Genomic DNA, 18,305 nt, shown 5'->3' with positions numbered 1-18,305 from the left:
TATGTCGGTGCTGGGATTCAATCCCGGGTCTTCTGCAAGAAGAGCCAGTGTTCTTAACCACTGAGCAATCTCTCCAGCCCCACACCAATATATTTTTACTCTAAGGTTGTTTGAGGATCTGTTCATCAGGGATCACATGGGCTTGGGAGGAGCTCTTGGCTCCTTTCTTTTACCAGTTCCATCTATGTGAAGATAAGTCAAAGGTCCTGCTCAACCATGTCTGGCTTCACTTGGAAGCATGAATGAGATATTTCCTCTGATTTGACCCTCCTCTTTATAGACTGGACACTGGTTCAATTCCATCTCATGGGGTCTCCATGTCCTCCCTGGACAGGTGACCCAACACAGTTACAGGACATTCTGAGAGATGTTCCATAGTCCCCTGGAGCTTAGTTGACCTTGGAGGGCAAGAGGGAAAAATTGTCCCTTAAGTCCCTCTGACTGCATTAGTATAGGCCTCAAACTACGGCTGTTAAACACCCAGTAAGGTTAGTTCCACCAGTCTGATACTTTTAATTATGATGTGCTGTGTAGATAAGGCTTGGGTAAAACAAAAAACATTCTCAGATAAATCTTGACTATATATATATATTTTGTTCCTTAAATTAGTTGACTATACTATGACCATAGAAAATTTAAGATTATGTGTATATTATTTCTGTATCATCCTTTATATATCATAACAAACCTACACAGACCTTCATCACTTGCTTAGGCTTTATTTTAAGATTATATATGTATTACTTTTGTCTCATCCTTTATATATCATAACAAACCTAAACAGAATTTCATCACTGGCTTAGACTTTGTCATATCTTCTATTTTGAAAAATATCTCCATTCCCATATCCTTTTAACATCTTTGACATTCTCATTTTCTCTTTTTAAAAATAATTATGAGACATAGTAGCATTAACAAATAAATTTTCCATCTGTTGTGAGATGTCTTGTCCTGGGGATGCTAAGCAATGCTTAATCCCTTTTAAGGTTCTAGTGTGAAGCCAATGTTTGATTAAAGTTTTACTGGGGAACCAACGAATTTATTGAGCTTACTTACCGAGATAACTGAAGGGTTGCTGAAGTGTATGTATGACCCGAGGGTATGCACACTGGAAAGCCTTTACCCAGCATGGGTCATGCCTTCTCTTCCTAGCCTTCCCCTGGATTGTATACTTTAGCCCTCCCTGTGTTCACTGGATGTGGCCACTCTCCTGCTCTCTCAGTTCCTCCAATCACTCGTCTGGTCCGGACCCCAGGGCTGGTGAGGAGTCTGCGCTAGCATCGCCCCATTCAGACGCAGGAGACCAGGTTCAGTGACACAGATCTGCTTTATTGCAGGAAGGCACAAGCTTATATAGGGGTAGTGGTCCAATCACAGCACAGCAAGTAGGAGACCTTATTAGCATAACAGGTTTAGCATCCTATCACAGTACAGCAAGTAGGATACCTTGATTCCAAGGGTGGTGATTAAGGAGTGGTGAGCTCTAGGCATCAGTCTCATTTTCTGCCAATGTGAGCAAAATGTCACAAGGTGTTCCTTGTGGCTCTAGCAGTTGGGCCGTTGCCTCAGGCCTGCTGTATGGCTGTCAATAAGACTTTCACCCTAGGCTCAAGCCTGTCTCCCATACCTCCCCAAATCCAGGAGGCCATGTGTGATTAGGGCCAAATTACATACAGTTGGCTGGGAAGAGTGACTGGATAATCTGGTGAGGGTCCAATGATCCTGCTTGGCCTTCCTTTAATGAATGAGCACAACCATCAACAAGCCCAGTTGTGATGATGTTTAGCGATCAGGCTCATCTGAAGTCGTGATGATGGTAGTTATTTCATGCAGAAGAGGCTGCTGTATAGCATTATCTCATTAAAAGCACCTGGAATTTAAAAGGATTTGGTGCTAGGATTGACATATGAGGGAGAGCATACATCGTTTGTTTTTCTGAGTCTGTTACTTAGTATAACAATTTCTGGATCCATCTGTTTACCTGCAAATTTCATTATTTCTTCTTTCTTTACTGCTGAATAGAACCCCATTGTATAAATGTACCACATTTTTGTTAACCACTCATCACCCAACTGGAATTTATGCATTCTGTCATTTCTGTTAAGGCCTATCGTGTCAAAATATGTCCCCAGATGCCTCTCAGTACAAGTTCATTCACTGAGGTCTAGTCAGCCTATCTAGAGTTGCTCCCTTTAAGAAGATCAGCTCTCTCACCCAGGAGTAATCAGTTGCCCAATAGTTCTTTGGCTAAGATCAGGTTCTGCTGCCCATTTCCACAGTTCTGTGCTGAGTTTTTGTCTGCTTAAGTTTGCATGGGTCTTGTGCATGCTGACACCATTGCTATAGGTTCATATGAGCAAGGTGCCAGGAGTCTGTAGGACTCTATTTCCATATGGTCATGTACTTCCTCCCTGTCTTTTACAATATTTCCACTCCTCTTCCACAATGGGACCTGAGGTCTGGGTAAATGAAATTTAATATGAGTCCTGTCCAGGACCATACTCTGAAGATTGCTATTCTCTATGCTTTGGCCATTTGTGTCCTTTTGTGTCCATGGCCCCTTGTTACATGAGGGAGCATCCTTGATGAATGTTGAGAGATGCATTGGTGTTTTCTCTATCCCTTGTTCCACTATGTTCCATGAGCCTTTTGTGTAGAGGTTGCATTGTAGATGTGTCATAGACAATCTCTGTGTATGACCAGTTGTGGAAGTCTGTAATATGCTCCATCTGTTGCAAAAGAATCTTCTATTTTTAATACCTGAGGGTTATGATTTCATACCCATATAGAGCAGAGAATGCATCTGCCATTGTCTCTTAAGGCCCTTCCATTCCAAACAAAGCTTTAATTTTCTGAAAGACTTCTAGCAGCAAATTTCTCAGCTGTGTGACTTCAAACCTTCACTAATAGTCAAACGTGTAGCAAAACAGATTCTACTAGGTGGTTTGGCATCTGTGTCACACATTTTAACCTGTATTTCTATGAAATAAAGGATGACTAGTCCTCCTCATACTCTGGATGGTTTGAAGGAGATTCAGGCTTACAACACTAGCATCTTGAAGCTTGTCTTGTACAAGTCTTGTATGAAAGCCGTGTCGTTGGTTCACTAAGCGATTGTACCTTAGAGAAATGCAGGCCAAGTTCTGTCCAAAACAACGTGACCAATAAACCCTCTTACTTCTCTTTCGCTTAAATATCTACTTGTTCATTGACACATCACTTCTCAAGAACCTATTTTGTGCCTGGTATTTAAGAAGACAAAGAAGTTCCCAAGATCACTGAGAGTTTTAGCTAAATGTGAATGTCCCGAATTTGAGAATCACAACTTTTAGTGGGTTTGGTTTCTCATTTCGAATGATATTTTTTATTCAAATGCTATTTTGTCTTCAATACTTGTAACCAATGTAACCAATTAATAAGTATTTGGTGAAGAAATCAACTGTTTAGTGAATTCAATGAAATATGTCATTGCAAAGATTTTGTAGTATAGAGAAGACGTAACAGTATGTACACAGAAAACTGGACTAGGAGATTAGGGAAGAATCTCAGAAAAAGAAGTGGATCCTCTATAAGAGCAGTATGGTAAGTAGGGAATAGCTCAATTAAAGACCTGGGCATAGGAGAAAAACAGCTCCTGTTGAAATTTTAAGCTAAATGTAGTTAGAGTTTAGAAGGAGAAAGTGAGGTTGGAGAATCAGGCAGGAGATAACATGCACTGTTTTGTCAGTTGTGTGCAATAGGTTCCTGTTGCACCTGTAGCACACAAGGAGGAGCTTGGGGGTTTAAAACATGACTTTGTTATCTTATAGTTCTGGGTGCCAGAAATTTGAAACAGACCCCATGGTATAAAAGCAGGACACTAGCAAAGCTGGATTCCTTAGTAAAGGTAAAAAGGAAGGTTCCATTTGCTCACTTTTCCTATAGGCAAGCATTTCTTTTATTTTTATTGATTTTTTTGTGATTTTTATATAATATGATGCTATTTAGATCCCCTCTCCTACCTATACTTCCCCTTATTCCCCCTCCCAATCTGATGTACTCTGTTATTATGCAATAAGGTCTATGGAGTCTAATTTGTATCCCCCAAAGTCCTTCAGTGTGGAATCCACTGGAATCCACAGAATCCACTGGAGCATGTTTAATCTACCAACACTCCCACACTTGAAAGAGACTGTCTCCACTCCTCTCAGCAATCTTCTGTTGCCACAATTTCCTTAGGTGGGCTTGGAGCTTTTTCCCCACTTCCTAATGTCTATTCCGGGATTTCGTCTGATTTGAGTTTATATGGGACTTGTGCATGCTGTTACCATTGCTGTGAGTTCATATGTGTAACTGACCAGCTGTCTGGAAAACTCTTGTTTTGGCATCCACCACCTCCGACTCTCACAGTCTTTCCATTGCAATGGTCCCTGAGCCTTGGGGGGCAGAAGTTTGATATCCTATTCAGGGATAAGCATGCTGCAGCCTCTTGTTCTCTGCATATTGGCCAGTTGTGGGTTTGTGTGATAATCACCATCTGTTCCATAAGGAAACTTCTCTTATGATAATTATGAGATGCATTAATCTACAGATATGAAAATAAGTTATTAAGAGTCAGTTTAATATAATAACTATTTAGTAAAAAGCGAGTATTAGACTCTCCCCTATGTTCTGCGCCCTGTCTAGTCTCAGGTTCCTAAGCCTGATATCAATGTCAGGAATAGGCTCCATCCTAGGAAGCAGACCTTAAATCTAATTAAAGAGTAGTTGGTTACTCCTATAATATTTGTGTCACTATTGTACCAATGGGCATATCTTGCCTGGCCAGTTGTTATTGTAGTTCACAGGATTCACAGCTGTGTAAGAGTGATGATTATTTTTTCCTTCCAGTAGCCTGCATAGCACCTTCCAGCACTATGAATGCTGACTAGCAGAGATGAGGCTTTGAAGTCATCACCAGCTTGATTTCTCCTTATTTGTTCTACAACTCATGTATGCAGCATCTTCAGCAATAGGGTCTTCTCATCAAGTTCTGGTGGGTAACCAAGAGCAGGGGCAATGGCCAATATTGTCTGAGGGTTTATAGGACCCATGGTCAACAGCTTCTAGAGAGGGAGCTCATTTCTGGTATTGTATTGAGGGTTTTTTTTGTTTTGTTTTGTTTAGCCTATGATGTCTAGAAGGTGCAATGTCCCTTTGTTTAGGATAACACCTTCTAATCAATTTTATGATATATATTTATATACTTTAAGATACTTTAAGAAGATTCTGTACTGATAGGTTTCCATATGGCTTTTTCTAAAAGCCTCTCCTCATATTCCCTCTTCTTCCTTGCCCTCTCATTCCCCATCCCACTTAACCCTTCCTAGTTTAATGTTTCCCTTTCCTCCTTCACATCACTACATTCTACCATCCCTCCCAGGAAGCCCCCAACCTAGCCATGGCTGTTTATTAGTTTCTTGACCTTTCTGAATTTTCAAGTTGAAACATACATACTAAGATTTCAAATATAGCATCCAGCTATGAAAGAGAACATGTGATAATGTTTGTCTTTCTGAGTCTGAGTTACCTAACTCAGGATGTTTGTTACCAGTTCCATCCATTTACCTGTGAATTTTATAATTTCATTTTTAACAGCTTAATAATATTCCATTGTGCATAAGTACCACACCTTCACTATCCATTCATCACTTGATAAATATCTAGATTTTTTCCAATCTCTGGGTATTCTGCAAAGGGCATCAATGAACGTGGATGAACAGGTATTTCTGTAGTAAGGTAAAGAGTCTTTCGAATATATGCCCAAGTACATACGGTAGATCAATTTCAAGCTCTTTGAGGAATTTCCACACTGATTTCCATAGTGCCTACACCAATTTGCACTCCTACAAGCAGTAGACAAGAGTTCTCCACATCCTCAGCAGTGTTTGTCACTGTTTGTTTTCAGATCTTTGCCATTCTGTGAGGGGCAAGATGAAATCTCAAAGTGCATTTCCCCAATGACTAAAGACGTTGAACATTTTTTAAGTATTTCTCAGCCATTTGTGTTTCATCCTTCAGACCTCCCTGTTCCGCTCCTAGGCAAACACTTCCTGAATCTGCCCCACTCTTCCATCTTCAGAACTGGCAAACGTGGATGAAATATTTTTTCAGGCCTTGGATTTCTCCCACCTCTTCTGTCACTATTCTTCACTGAACTACTCTTCTTTAAAGGCTCATATGATTCAAACAGGCCCAGCCCCAAACAAAGAATAATCTCCCACTAACCACTTCTACAAAGTCTCTTTTGCTGTATAAATAACATGTTCACAGAATCCAAGGATTTTGAACATTTTGAAAACTTGAGCCTTGTCACACAGTGGTGGAAAACTATTGGAGAGTTTTCAGTAGGGGCAGGATAGCATCCAGTTTGCATTTCTAAAAAGATCCCTCTGCATGCATCATGCAAACTAAGTCAGAAAGAACATACTGAAGTCATCTAGAAGAGATATAATATTAGCATAGACCAGAAAAACATCTGGAAGATATCAGGAAGGAGGGATGGATTGGAGAGTCATTTACAAGACTACTAACAACAGGGTTTAGTGCTCAGTTAGATGTCAGAGATGAGGAGAGGGAATACAGAATTAGACAAGTAACACCCAGGTTTCTGGCTAGGATAACTCATAAATGAAAGAGCAGCTTTGAAAGAAAAGAAAATAATAAATTCATTTGGGAAAACATTGAGGTCAGTAGGCTATGAAGATGTCCAAGTACAGATGTCTAGTTGGGAATTGGATCCAAAAGTTTAAACTTCGGGAGAGATGTCTGGACCGCAGGTTTATCTCTGTATGGGTGTCATTAGCATACACATGGAAACCAAGACACTGGGAAAGCATGAGGAAGAGAGAACGGAAATGAGAGAGAGAGCGAGGAAAGGGAGAGGAGAGAGAGAGAGAGAGAGAGAGAGAGAGAGAGAGAGAGAGAGAGAGAGAGAGAAACAGCATCTGAGGGACTATAGAGGAGAAGGAGCCTGCATAGGAAAGTAGAGCACTGAGCATGGAAGAAAAGAGATGTGGAAAGGGAATCTAGTGTCACTCATCCTAAGGGAAGAGACAATAGAGTGCTCGGACCTAAAAGGGACATCCGTGTCATCTCCTCCAAAGCTCATGATACATTCTAGAAGAGGAGTAGAAAGAGTAGAAGAATGAGGATAGGGAGATGAGCCACACAAAGATGGACATGACATAACAACTGCACACATGAGTCACTGCAGCTGTGCTTATCTGCACAAGGCCTGCACAAGATTAGGACCCCTCAACATTTCATCATGGGTGGGGAGAGGCCCTTTGTGAGGGATTATTGGCAGTTAATAGATGCTGTGGGAAGGGGTGTGTCATTTTCTCCAGGGGTGTAGCCACTGAAAAGTTACCCAGGCTCTTGTAAATAACCTTCTGCCCACACTTGTGCAAGCAACTCTAAGTAAACTCGCTAGATCATAAAGAGAAAGAAGACATGGAAATAAAAGTGGGGCAAATTGGGAAGAAAGGTTTCTTGGGAGAAGGGTGAGGATGAGAGAGGGGAGTGGGGGAGGTGAACATGACTAAAACTCATTATACACATGTATGAAATTTTCAAAGAATAAAAGGGGATTAAAGAAATACTAAATACATTTTTGTAAATTTTTTGTTGAATTTTTGCACAACATCTTAATCAATCTTTAACATCTTATATCCCCTTCCCCACTGGCACTGTCCCATAGCCCCGCCTCACTGGAATCCATACATTCTGTCATTTGGGTTAAGGCCTATTGTGTCAAGTTAGTGTCCCTAGATGTCCCTCAGTGCAAGTTCATCCACTGGAGTCTAGTCAAACCACCTAGTCTCTCCCTTTAAGAAGATTAACTCTGTTTGAGTTTGCATAGGTCTTGCACACATTGACACCATTGCTGTAGGTTCATATGAGCAAGGTCCCAGGAGCTTGTAGGACTCTATTTTCATATGATCATGTACTTTCTCCCTGACTCTTACAATCTTTCTGCTCCCTCTTTCACAACAATCCCTGAGTCATGGGTGGGTGGAGTTTAATGTACGTGACCTGTCCAATGACACACACTCTGCAGACTCTTACTCTCTATGCTTTGGCCATTTGTGACCTTTTGTGTTCATGGTCCTCTGTTGCATAAGGGAGCTTTATTGATGAGAATTGAGAGATGAATTAGTGTCCCTTGTCCTATGTCCTATGAGTCTTAGTTGTAGAGATTGCACTTAGACTTGGGCAATTCACAATCTCTGTGTGTGACTAGTTGTTGAACTCTGTAATAATCTCCATCTGCTGCAAAGAAGCTTCTTTGGTGAGTGGTGACTGGCATACCTGTTTGTAAATATAAGGATTCATATTTTGCACATATTAAGAAATTACATTTGTCTAGGGATGTGATAGCCTTGGGGTTTTCTCTAAGATCTTTGACCTCTCCAACCATTGTCTATTTGATTATATTTACAGTACCACACATGAGTTTCCTCCCATTGAGTGTGGGCTTTAAGTTTAATTAGGCAGCTGTTGATTACCCTCAAGATAAAAGTGTCACTACAGCAATGTCATTTGCTGTGCTGGTCATTGATATGGTTATTAGGCTTTGAAGCTGAGGTTGGACCATCAATTGGTTCTCACTTAGCAGCTTGCATAGTGCTCTCCAAAGCTATGAGAGCTAGCCTTAGGGGAAGTGACTTCCAGGTCAGTTCCAGCTCCATTGCTCCAAATCCTGTGTCCAAAATAGGCCCTGTCTTCAGCAATAAGGTCTTACCTTCATGTTCTGGGAGGTAGTCAAGATCTGTGGTGATGGCCTGTGTAATTTGGGAAGTCTCTTGGACTACCCTGGCCTTTGAATTGTTGGCCTGAATACATTTTTGGAAAAAGCAAGAGTGACCAAGTACATTAAATGGTGGAAGGAAGTCAGTAAGACCAGGACTTAAAGGAAGAACATGATCCACAGGGCAGTTATTACTCATGGGCAAGATCAGTGTTCATGGGAGAAGAGGTTGGGGGAGTGATTGGGAGGTAAGGAGACAGAGGAAACTTGCAAGTCATGGAGAATTTAAAAGTAGCTAGAGGGACATGGAGGCTGAAGATGAGACTTGTTGGGGTGACAGAGAAACATAAAGACAATGGAAATTTTTTTTTTGAAACTTGTTGATGTGAATCATAGGGGAAAGATGGAGAAGTCTGCAGAAATTGTGGCATGTAGGAAGAGTAGTTTATTTGTTCATGCCTTGGCTTGTTTAATGTAACACATTATAACACAAATGGAAGAAGCTGGTTGTAAGAAAGAGCTTAAAACAGAGGAGATACTCAACTTATCAGTCTTAAATTGGAGCTGAGTTCCAGACACATCTTAGGAGGAATTGGTCCTGCCTGGACCGTCCCCTGGTGTGAGAGGCTTCTAGAGATACCAGGCCAGGGAAACCGAAAGGCTGTTTGTAAGATTGTGTTAAGTGGCTTCTGCTTTCATTTTGCTTTTGTCTCTTGTCATTTACTGGCATAAGTACTCAGGGTGGTACCATGCTGTGACTAGAAGATGCAAATGGTGAACCAAGGGAGCAGGGAAAGCTCAGAGCCAGAAAACTGCTGAGCAGTACGGCCAAGCAGTGTACTTGGGGGTGGAAGGAGAGGCTGTAAGTGCCAAAACACATGATGTTCACACTCAGAAAGACCAGGAGTAAGCCCTGAGGTGGACTGTGAAGTGGTTAAACATCGAATTTTGGAGAGGGGGAAGCCTGATTTATGAGGTGCTAGCTGCAGGAATGGCTAGACTGGCTAGCTTAACTTTGTAAGAGTACCAGGCAATTCTAGGTTTTGCCAGCCTTTCAGGGGATGAGGGAGGTGTTCAAGGAAAGTGAACCATGATTTCTAATTCCAATGAGTTCATCATCTACTTGCAAAAAGATGAATCAATACAAACTGCCGGTCAATACACCTTGCTAATTTTCCTCACCACCATTATCATTGTTGCTGTTGATAAGTTAGGAGTGAAATTAAAACAAAATGTAAGAATTAAACAAAAGGATGAATTGAGAATCTGAAACATCATGTGCTGAAAAGTGCTTAACACACATGCATGAGGACCTGAGTTTGGATCCCCAGAGCACTACTTAAATCCAGGTATAGTAGTGTGCATCTGTAATCCCAGTTTGGCCGGGGTAGGGAGGGAATAGAAACAAGCAGACCCCCGGAGCTTGCAGGCCAGCCTGTCTAGCTGAGTCAGTAAGCTTCAGGTTCGAGGGGGACCCTGACTCAAAAAATAAAGTGGAACATGATGAAGGAAGACATCTGAAGTTGGCCTCTGGCCTCAATGTGTACGTATCATACATGTACATGTGCATACATACATACATACATGCACATGTACCAACATGAGCCAATATACACACATATACCACACACTATAAATACATGAGAAGATATATATATATATATGTATAAGTAATATGATTTAAGGGGGAAAAGTAATAAATACAGTAAATTGGTTTTTGAAGGCTTCTTGGGAAGATAAGTGTAAATAATGGTGACTATAAATTGATATTTTTAGGGCTGAAGAGATGGCTCAGTCATTAAGAGCATTGGTTGCTCTTGCAAAAGACCGGGGTTCAAATCCCAGCACCCACATGGCAACTAACACTGTAACTCCAGTTTCAGGAAATCTGTTGCCCTCTTCTGTCCTCCGCCAGCATTGCATGACACGGGTGTACTTACAATACATGCAGGTATGACATTCCTACACATTAAAACAAAAAAGTTTAAATTGATACTTCTGAATTTCCTTTGTTAAAGCCAAGAGACAACACAAAGAGATGGCTCTCTGGTCCCCATAGACTGCAGAATGGGCTCCTGGAGTGAGTGGTCAAAGTGTGATCCTTGCCTCAAACAAATGGTAAGTATTCATCTCCATCTACCCAGCCATCCCAAAAGGAAACTATTGCTAACATCTCTCGGGAATTGTCTATAAAAGGCAAGGGTCCTCACAAACAAATTCCAACCCAGAAAAAAGGTATCATTGGCATGAATGTAGCTGACTGCATCGGGAGATCTGAATCAGATCTGAATTGAACAGAAGACAGAATAAGTGTTCATGACAATTCATCTCTGTAAGAGACTGCACAACCTGGACCATTACATGTTGCTGTAGGTGACGTGAATGGCAGTTTGTACCATTTCTCTCTTAAAACCATGGACCCATTTTGGCCTGGGGGCCGCAGCTTTAGACCGCAATCCCCTTTTGCATTGGAAAATTTAATCTTTTCAACTGTTTTTGTTTTTTGCAGTTTCGATCAAGAAGCATTGAGACCTTTGGACAGTTTCATGGAAGAAGCTGTGTGGACGCTCTGGGAGATCGACAACAGTGTGTGACCACCGAGGCTTGTGAGGAGGTGCAGGAGGACTGTGAAAGAGACTTCCAATGTGGAACAGGTAATCTGGGGCTCCAGTTGCTCTCCATGGGCTTTTATAAAAGCACACTTATGTGATAAAAGAAATAAACATGCTTTCAGACACGTATTTCCAAGTACACGTGTAGAAAAAATTCAAGTGTATTTGGCTAGCACCTCACTTCCGATGTTAAAATGCCCATAATGACTTCAGCAAAGAGAAAATTTGGCATCACGCACACAACATATTTCCTGATTTTGACTGCAGGCAGGTGCATAAAGAGGCGACTTCTGTGTAACGGTGACAATGACTGTGGAGACTTTTCAGATGAAGATGACTGTGACAGTGATCCACGTCCCCCCTGCCGTGACCGAGTGGTAGAAGAATCTGAGCTGGGACGAACAGCAGGCTATGGGTTTGTGTTTCCCTTAAATCTCAAAGAGTTCATAAAAGAGCTTGTACAAAGGGCACAACTGATATGACTTTTGGGTCCATATTCTGTTTGTTTTGTTTTGGGTTTGGTTTTTTTAAATTTTTTATTGAACTTTTATAATTTCACACAACAGTTCTTAATCAAATTTAGACTCCCTCCCCATCCATGCCCTGCCATCCCCCCACAGGACTTCATGTATTCTGCCATACATGTTATGTCCCATCTAGTCAAGCATTTGTACCCAGATGTCCTTCAGTGAAAATTCATCCACTGGAGTCTAGTCAGCCCATCAAGAGATCATAAGTAAGGCATATTCTCCCTCACACAGTAGATATCGGTCTCCAGTAGTTCTCAGTCTAGGGCCAGCCCACCACCCATTTTTCTCCTCCCCTCTGGGCTCTTGTTTAATTGAGCTGGCATGGGTCCTGGGCTCAATGCTACCATTGACACAAGTTCACATGTGCAACCTTCCAGTGTCCTGAAAGCCTCTGCTTCCCTGTTCATGAACCAGTCCTGGCTCTTACAATCCCCCCCCCCTCCACAATGGTTCCAGAGCTGTGGGTGGGTGAGGTTCAATATAAGAGTCCTATTCAGGGATATGCACTTTGCAGTCTCTTGTTCTTTAAAAAAACTTGGCCAGTTGTGACCTTCTGTGTGTATCACACTCTATTATATAAGGAAGCTTCACTGGTGGGAATTGGGGGATGCATTAGTTTTCTCTCTACCCCTTGTTCTGCTAATCTGCTATGTTCCATGAGCCTTAAGTGTAGAGGTTCAACTGTAGATGTGTCACCTAGGACTGGGCATCTCTCAGATGTATATTCTCTGTGTCTGACCAGTTGTAGAATTCAGCAATATCCTCCATCTGTTGCAAAAGAAGCTTCTTTGATGAGTGGTTATGGTATGCTTGTCTGTAAAGACAAGGATCCATATTTAGTATATGGTAAGAAATTTCATTTGTTTAGAGATATGATAGGGATAGGGTTTTCTCTAGGATCTATGTTCTTTCCTGCCATGTGTATTTGACTGTGTTTACAGTGCCACCCATGAGTTCACTCCCATTGAGAGGGCTTTAAGTCCAATTAGGTAGCTGTTGATTGCCCCCAGATAACAGTGCCACTACTGCACTAATAGAGACAGTTTGCCATGATGGTTGTGGTTATTAGGCTTTAGTGCTGGGTTAGACCATTGACTGATTTTCTCCCTTGGCAGTTTGCATATTATCATCTAGTATTATGAGAGCTAAACTTCAGGTAGAAGTCTTCCAGGTCAGTTTCTGCTCCATTGCTCTGAAGTGTCCGAAGTACGTCCTGTCTTCAGCAGCAGAGTCTTATCTACTAGTTCTGGGAGATAACCAGGAGCTTTGGCAATAGCCTGTGCGGGTCCATATTCTTTTAGGGTGACACTTAAGTCCTCCAACATATTCACTTAGTATGTCAAGATACTACCTGGGTATATAAAATGAGTTACACTTGAAGGATAGCGCTTCTCAGCCCAATATGAGTCATCTCATATGACGTATCTCATATATGAATATCAGGAAGAGTACAACAACATATGACATGTTAACATTTAGAATTGAACAGCCCATAGCAAATATATCAAACCCATTAAAGCATTTGAATTCCTGAGAAGACTACCTTCCATTGGAACTTTTCCTGAATTGATGCCTGAGTAGAAGTTCTGAGAAGGTTCCAATATTCTGGAGTTGAGCTAGAAGAAATGGGATTAAAGTAATCAGTGATGATGTCAGAGGATGATAGAATTTGGATTCTGGTTCTCATTGTAGACAGGTGACAGGCAAAGAGGCTCTAGGCTGTGAGGACTAAAGGAAGTCTAGGAGTTTAGAGCTCAGGAGTATAGAGAGGAGAGATGATTCTGCAGACATTTGTGTTCCAGAAATTGTGCTCTATTCTATTCCATTCTAGTTGCAAGGTATTCCAGGGACAGCCTGCTTAGTCTCTATTATTGTCCTGAGCTGAGTAGTTAAGTCCCTGACAAAGACACAATTGTTCCCACACTTAACAGTACACTCACAGGGATAAGTTGTTCTATTTCGCCACCTATAAGGTAATGGGTTTCTTTATTCTCAGAGCTTCCGTCTTGATTCATATAGATGCTCAATAATTGCTTGGTGGGTATATAAACAGGGGAGTTGCGTAATGAATAAAAATCTATTCATAAGTGCTTTCTGAAACACAGGTCATTGGTAACTGGCACTAGGTAAGATGGAAACTAGGTTCTTGGAGTGAAATTGAGGGGCAGAATTGGAATGAAGACAGGAGAAGAAAGTAGATGGAGGAAATGGTAAGAGAAAGGCTGACAGGCACTGGGATGATGGGGGTTCTCGGATGAAACAGGAAATATTTAAGGATGTCTAAATATCATTTCAATTTACCAGGCTTACAGAGGACAGTTTTGGAATGTTCTACTGGCATCTACTGGATTGAGGCCAAGGATGACGCTGACCATACACATGGTAGCCTGATCCAAATTGTCAGTGGTGCTGAGGTTGAAAAGCCCTACATTAAGACCCAGTTCCTAAGATAAGACCTTCATGTCAGGTTTGGCTAACAGTGAAGACATTTTTTCACTCTGAAAATAAGTATAAAGGGACTGGAGATGGTTTAGCGGTTAAGAGTACTGACTACTCTTGCAGAGGACCTGGGTTCAATTCCCAGCACCCACACAGTGGCTATAAACCATCCTTAACTCCAGTTCCAGGGGAATCTAAAGCCCTCTTCTCACTTCCACAGCATTGCACAACACACATACTCACATACATGCAGGCAACACACTCATACACATAAAATAAAAATATTAAAATATTTTTTAGAAAAAGAAAGAAAATACGAACAAAATTTCAGGATACCAAAAGTCAGGCACAAGATAAAATATTTCACATGCTCTTTATTCACTTCATAAAACCTTGTCCCAGCAGCATTCAATTATTCACAGTGCCCCTGGCCCTTAGTCTAAACCCTGTATTCTTGAATCAAACATTTTCTTAAGCCTTGAGCTGAGCAGGGAATCTTAGTAAATGGCAATAAATAGATCAGGATTGTCCAAAAACTTTCTAAGCAGCTCAGTACACAAGCTCAAATTACCCCCAACTCCTTCTGCTGCTTTCCTCGGGGAGACACTGAGAGTCTATGGTGAAAGCCCATTACTGTTTTATTTTGCTTTATTTGGGATCCAGGAAACATTTTTATCTCTAATCTCAATGAAAGAATCAGGGAATCACATGTGTTATCTATTCTTACTAAATGCAATTTTATAGATTCTCTTATAGGAAAAGAATACAGAAACATTGGCATACTTAGCTAAAAAAAAGCACTCATTCATTTTCTATTGGTTCCCTTTGTTCAAGGAAAAGGAAAATTTGTTATGTAGCATTTGCCAACAAGTTTCATAATGAGACATCCCAGAGATCTGGCAAGGAATAGTTAATACCTCATGCTTTACTACAGTTGGGGGTGCTGTTGGGAACGTCATGAAGCTGAGCCATTAAGGCTGAGGAGGGGGCCTAACTTACAGGGAAGGTTAGCTGCAGACATGGAAAATGAGGTAGGTCTTGACAGAATCAGTCCATCAACACTTTTTATTAAATTCCTTGTTATTATGAGAAAAAAAAAAAACTACCAAAGTTAGTCTTTATAAAACCCATTGCACCATGCTGCCATTTGCAGCAGAACGTTCCCTTGAATCTCTTTGTACATTCCATTGCTATACATTGTGGGAATGAATCTATGACTTTGTCAGAGGAGCTATTATGCTCATTTTGTCAATAAGAACCAAATGAAATCCTTGAGACCACTTGGAGAGAACTAAACCCACTTAGGAGAACTAAAACCCTAGCTTCTGTGGATCATATAAAACAGCACTTTCTTCTCATTGTACCACTTTATTTTTCTCCTTCTCCTCACACCCACCTCAACATCCCCCATACCACTCCAAAGCCCCCAAATCAACATCTTGTTTGCAAAGAAAACTAACCTTAAAAAAGAAAGCCCTAGTGACTCAGAAGGCAAGGGCATTTGCCACCAAGTCTGACAACTTGAGTTGAGTTCCTGGAACCCACATGGGAAGAAAGAACCCTCTTCCTCAGGGTGTCCTCTGACCTCCACACATGTGCTATGTGTACCCACAACACATACTTACAAACAAATAAATAAATAAGTGTAACAATATAAAACTCTTTAATAGCTCTTTATTACCAAAATAGTTGAATTAAGATAGGAAAACCAGGTGTGGGAGTGGAACATGCCTATAATCCCAGAGGGAAGGCTGAAGCAGGTAGATCATGTGTTCAAGGTCAGCTTGAACTACACAGCAAGACCACCCCCGTCCCAAATTTTTAAAAAAGATTATACTACAACCATTAATACTAAGAAGCTTTAAAACAATATACTTTGTTATATTATCATAATCTTCAATGCCATTAATAGTTTTTAAAATATTGTATTGGGGTTGGAGAGATAGCTCAGTGGTTATGAGAACTGGATGCTCTTGCAGAAGTTTGGTTCCCAGAACCCACATGTCAACTAACAATTGTCTGAACTCCAGTTCCGGGGAAACCAACACCCTCTTCTCGCCTCCTCGGGCATTGCACAACATGAGTGAACTTACATATTTGCAGGCAATATATTCATGCACATAAAATTACCCTGGGTCCTATGCAAGAACAGTCAGTGCTGTTAATCACTGAGCCATCTCTACAGTTCCCAATGCCATTAATATTTAATATTCATTGTAAGTCTCCATTGTTTTTACACAGAGCTATGACCTACATGTGAAATAGAAGTGATGGGCTTGAACAACCCAGTCAGTGCAACATGCTTAGAAACCACTTTGCCACAGCTCAGTCTGGGGAACCCCAATGAATCCTATCTGCAGTTTTGTATTTTTAGATTTTTCTTACATAAGAAAGTCCCAAGCACTTGATATAATTAATTTATACATTTCCATTTGAAGGATTCTTTCATATACATTATTGTGCTGGCAGAATTCTGTTGTATCACGAGTGTTTCAGCCTCTTGACCTGTAGGCATCTGAGATCTCCACAAATGTTCAGGGAAGTTCTCCAACCCGTCTTGCATTCATTGAAAAAACACAAATCCAAACCAGCTGCAAATGATGTACAATATGCAAGGAATTATTTTTGTAATCCAAGCATAGCTGTACTTCTGTGAAGGGAGTTTTCTGGTCAGTTCACCTGATAAATTAGAGCTGCCTGTGGTTCTAGGGCAGCTGTGGAAGCAGCCATCACTAAACACAGCCAAAGAACACAAGTTCTTGAAATTTCCCAGGTGATGATTTTCTATTCATGAGAGGTTTTCATGTTTCTTGATGGAATAATATTGGCTCATTTTGGACTAGACTGGCTGTCTCTGTAGGAGTGGAATCAAGTCAAAAGTTTTTGAAACATTTCTTCCTTAGTAGTGGTTTAGACTGGATCACTTTCATTGTAACTTTCCAGATGGATCCAGCCAACTGGTCAGTTTGCTTTTCTGTGAAACAATAACCTTCAAACTAGGCTATGCATGGCAAGGGACAAATGAGAACCTTCCAAGGGTTATCAAGTAAGTTTTAAGGTAATAGTTCCCTCAACTATTAATTATGTAACTGATCTAACAGTAAGAACTCAATCTCCATTTACACTAAATTTTTCATAAAATTGAGAAGCATGAGGACACAGCCTCATTCTATTATGGAGCTCACTCTCCTTTTTTGGATCTTTTTAAATTCTACACTTTTTTAAAGAGGTTTTTATGTAGTCCAGGCTGGTATGGTACTCTTGTGTAGCCAAGGATGGGATTACACTATACCTGGGTTTTTGTGGTGCTAGAGATTGAAGTCAGGGTTTCATGTATGCTAGGATCTACCAACTGTGTTCCATTCCTCTAGCCTCCTTGCATTTCTTTTACACTTTTCTCCTACCTTCCAAAAGTCTACCTCACTTTTGCTGCACAGTGAAAAACTCAAGACCCAATTCCAGATCTTAGAGTTCCTTCAACACCTTGAAAACTAAATGACTTCCATTTTTTAAAAGAAATTTAATTACCAGTTGATGAACTATAAAAATATTTTTGATAAAAGATTATTATCTGTACAAACTTTTTGGTATGTAGCTCAGAAGATCCAAGAACTGAGTGACATCATCATAACAAAACATCTTCTACTTATCGAAGTATTCTGTGAGCAAACTTTATCAGCATTTACATCTATAAAAATGGAAAAGAGAAATAAAACTGATGTTGAACTCCATCTCTTGCTAGCGCTAACATTTATCTATGGATGCAGAAACTTACCTATTAATTTGAAAAGAAGCCCCATTCATTTCATTGAGATTGTTTTCCAATAAAATTTTATTTGGTTTAGTAATGATTTTACATGTGTTACTTATTATAATTTTTAGCACACAGACCCTATGGTCAAGGTATATTTAATATTTTAAATTTTTTAAAAATATTTTATTATTTTTATTTTA

At 40.6% G+C, this 18,305-nt stretch overlaps 1 protein-coding gene across 2 annotated transcripts in view; it reads left to right on the top strand.

Annotated features, from left to right (window-relative positions):
* C9 (complement C9) overlaps positions 1-18,305 on the top strand; it is a 57,984-nt gene that overhangs the window by 13,837 nt on the left and 25,842 nt on the right. For both annotated transcript variants that reach the window (XM_029567802.1, XM_008842122.2), the window contains exons 2-4: positions 10,789-10,888; positions 11,280-11,424; positions 11,650-11,797. In XM_029567802.1, coding sequence (XP_029423662.1) covers positions 10,789-10,888; positions 11,280-11,424; positions 11,650-11,797 — 393 coding nt within the window. The remainder of the gene's footprint in view (positions 1-10,788; positions 10,889-11,279; positions 11,425-11,649; positions 11,798-18,305) is intronic.

The sequence above is a fragment of the Nannospalax galili genome, unplaced genomic scaffold (genome assembly GCF_000622305.1).
Source record: "Nannospalax galili isolate Female #2095 unplaced genomic scaffold, S.galili_v1.0 scaffold139, whole genome shotgun sequence".
Classification (NCBI taxonomy): Eukaryota; Metazoa; Chordata; class Mammalia; order Rodentia; family Spalacidae; genus Nannospalax; species Nannospalax galili.
This window is presented reverse-complemented; position numbering and strand designations above follow the sequence as displayed.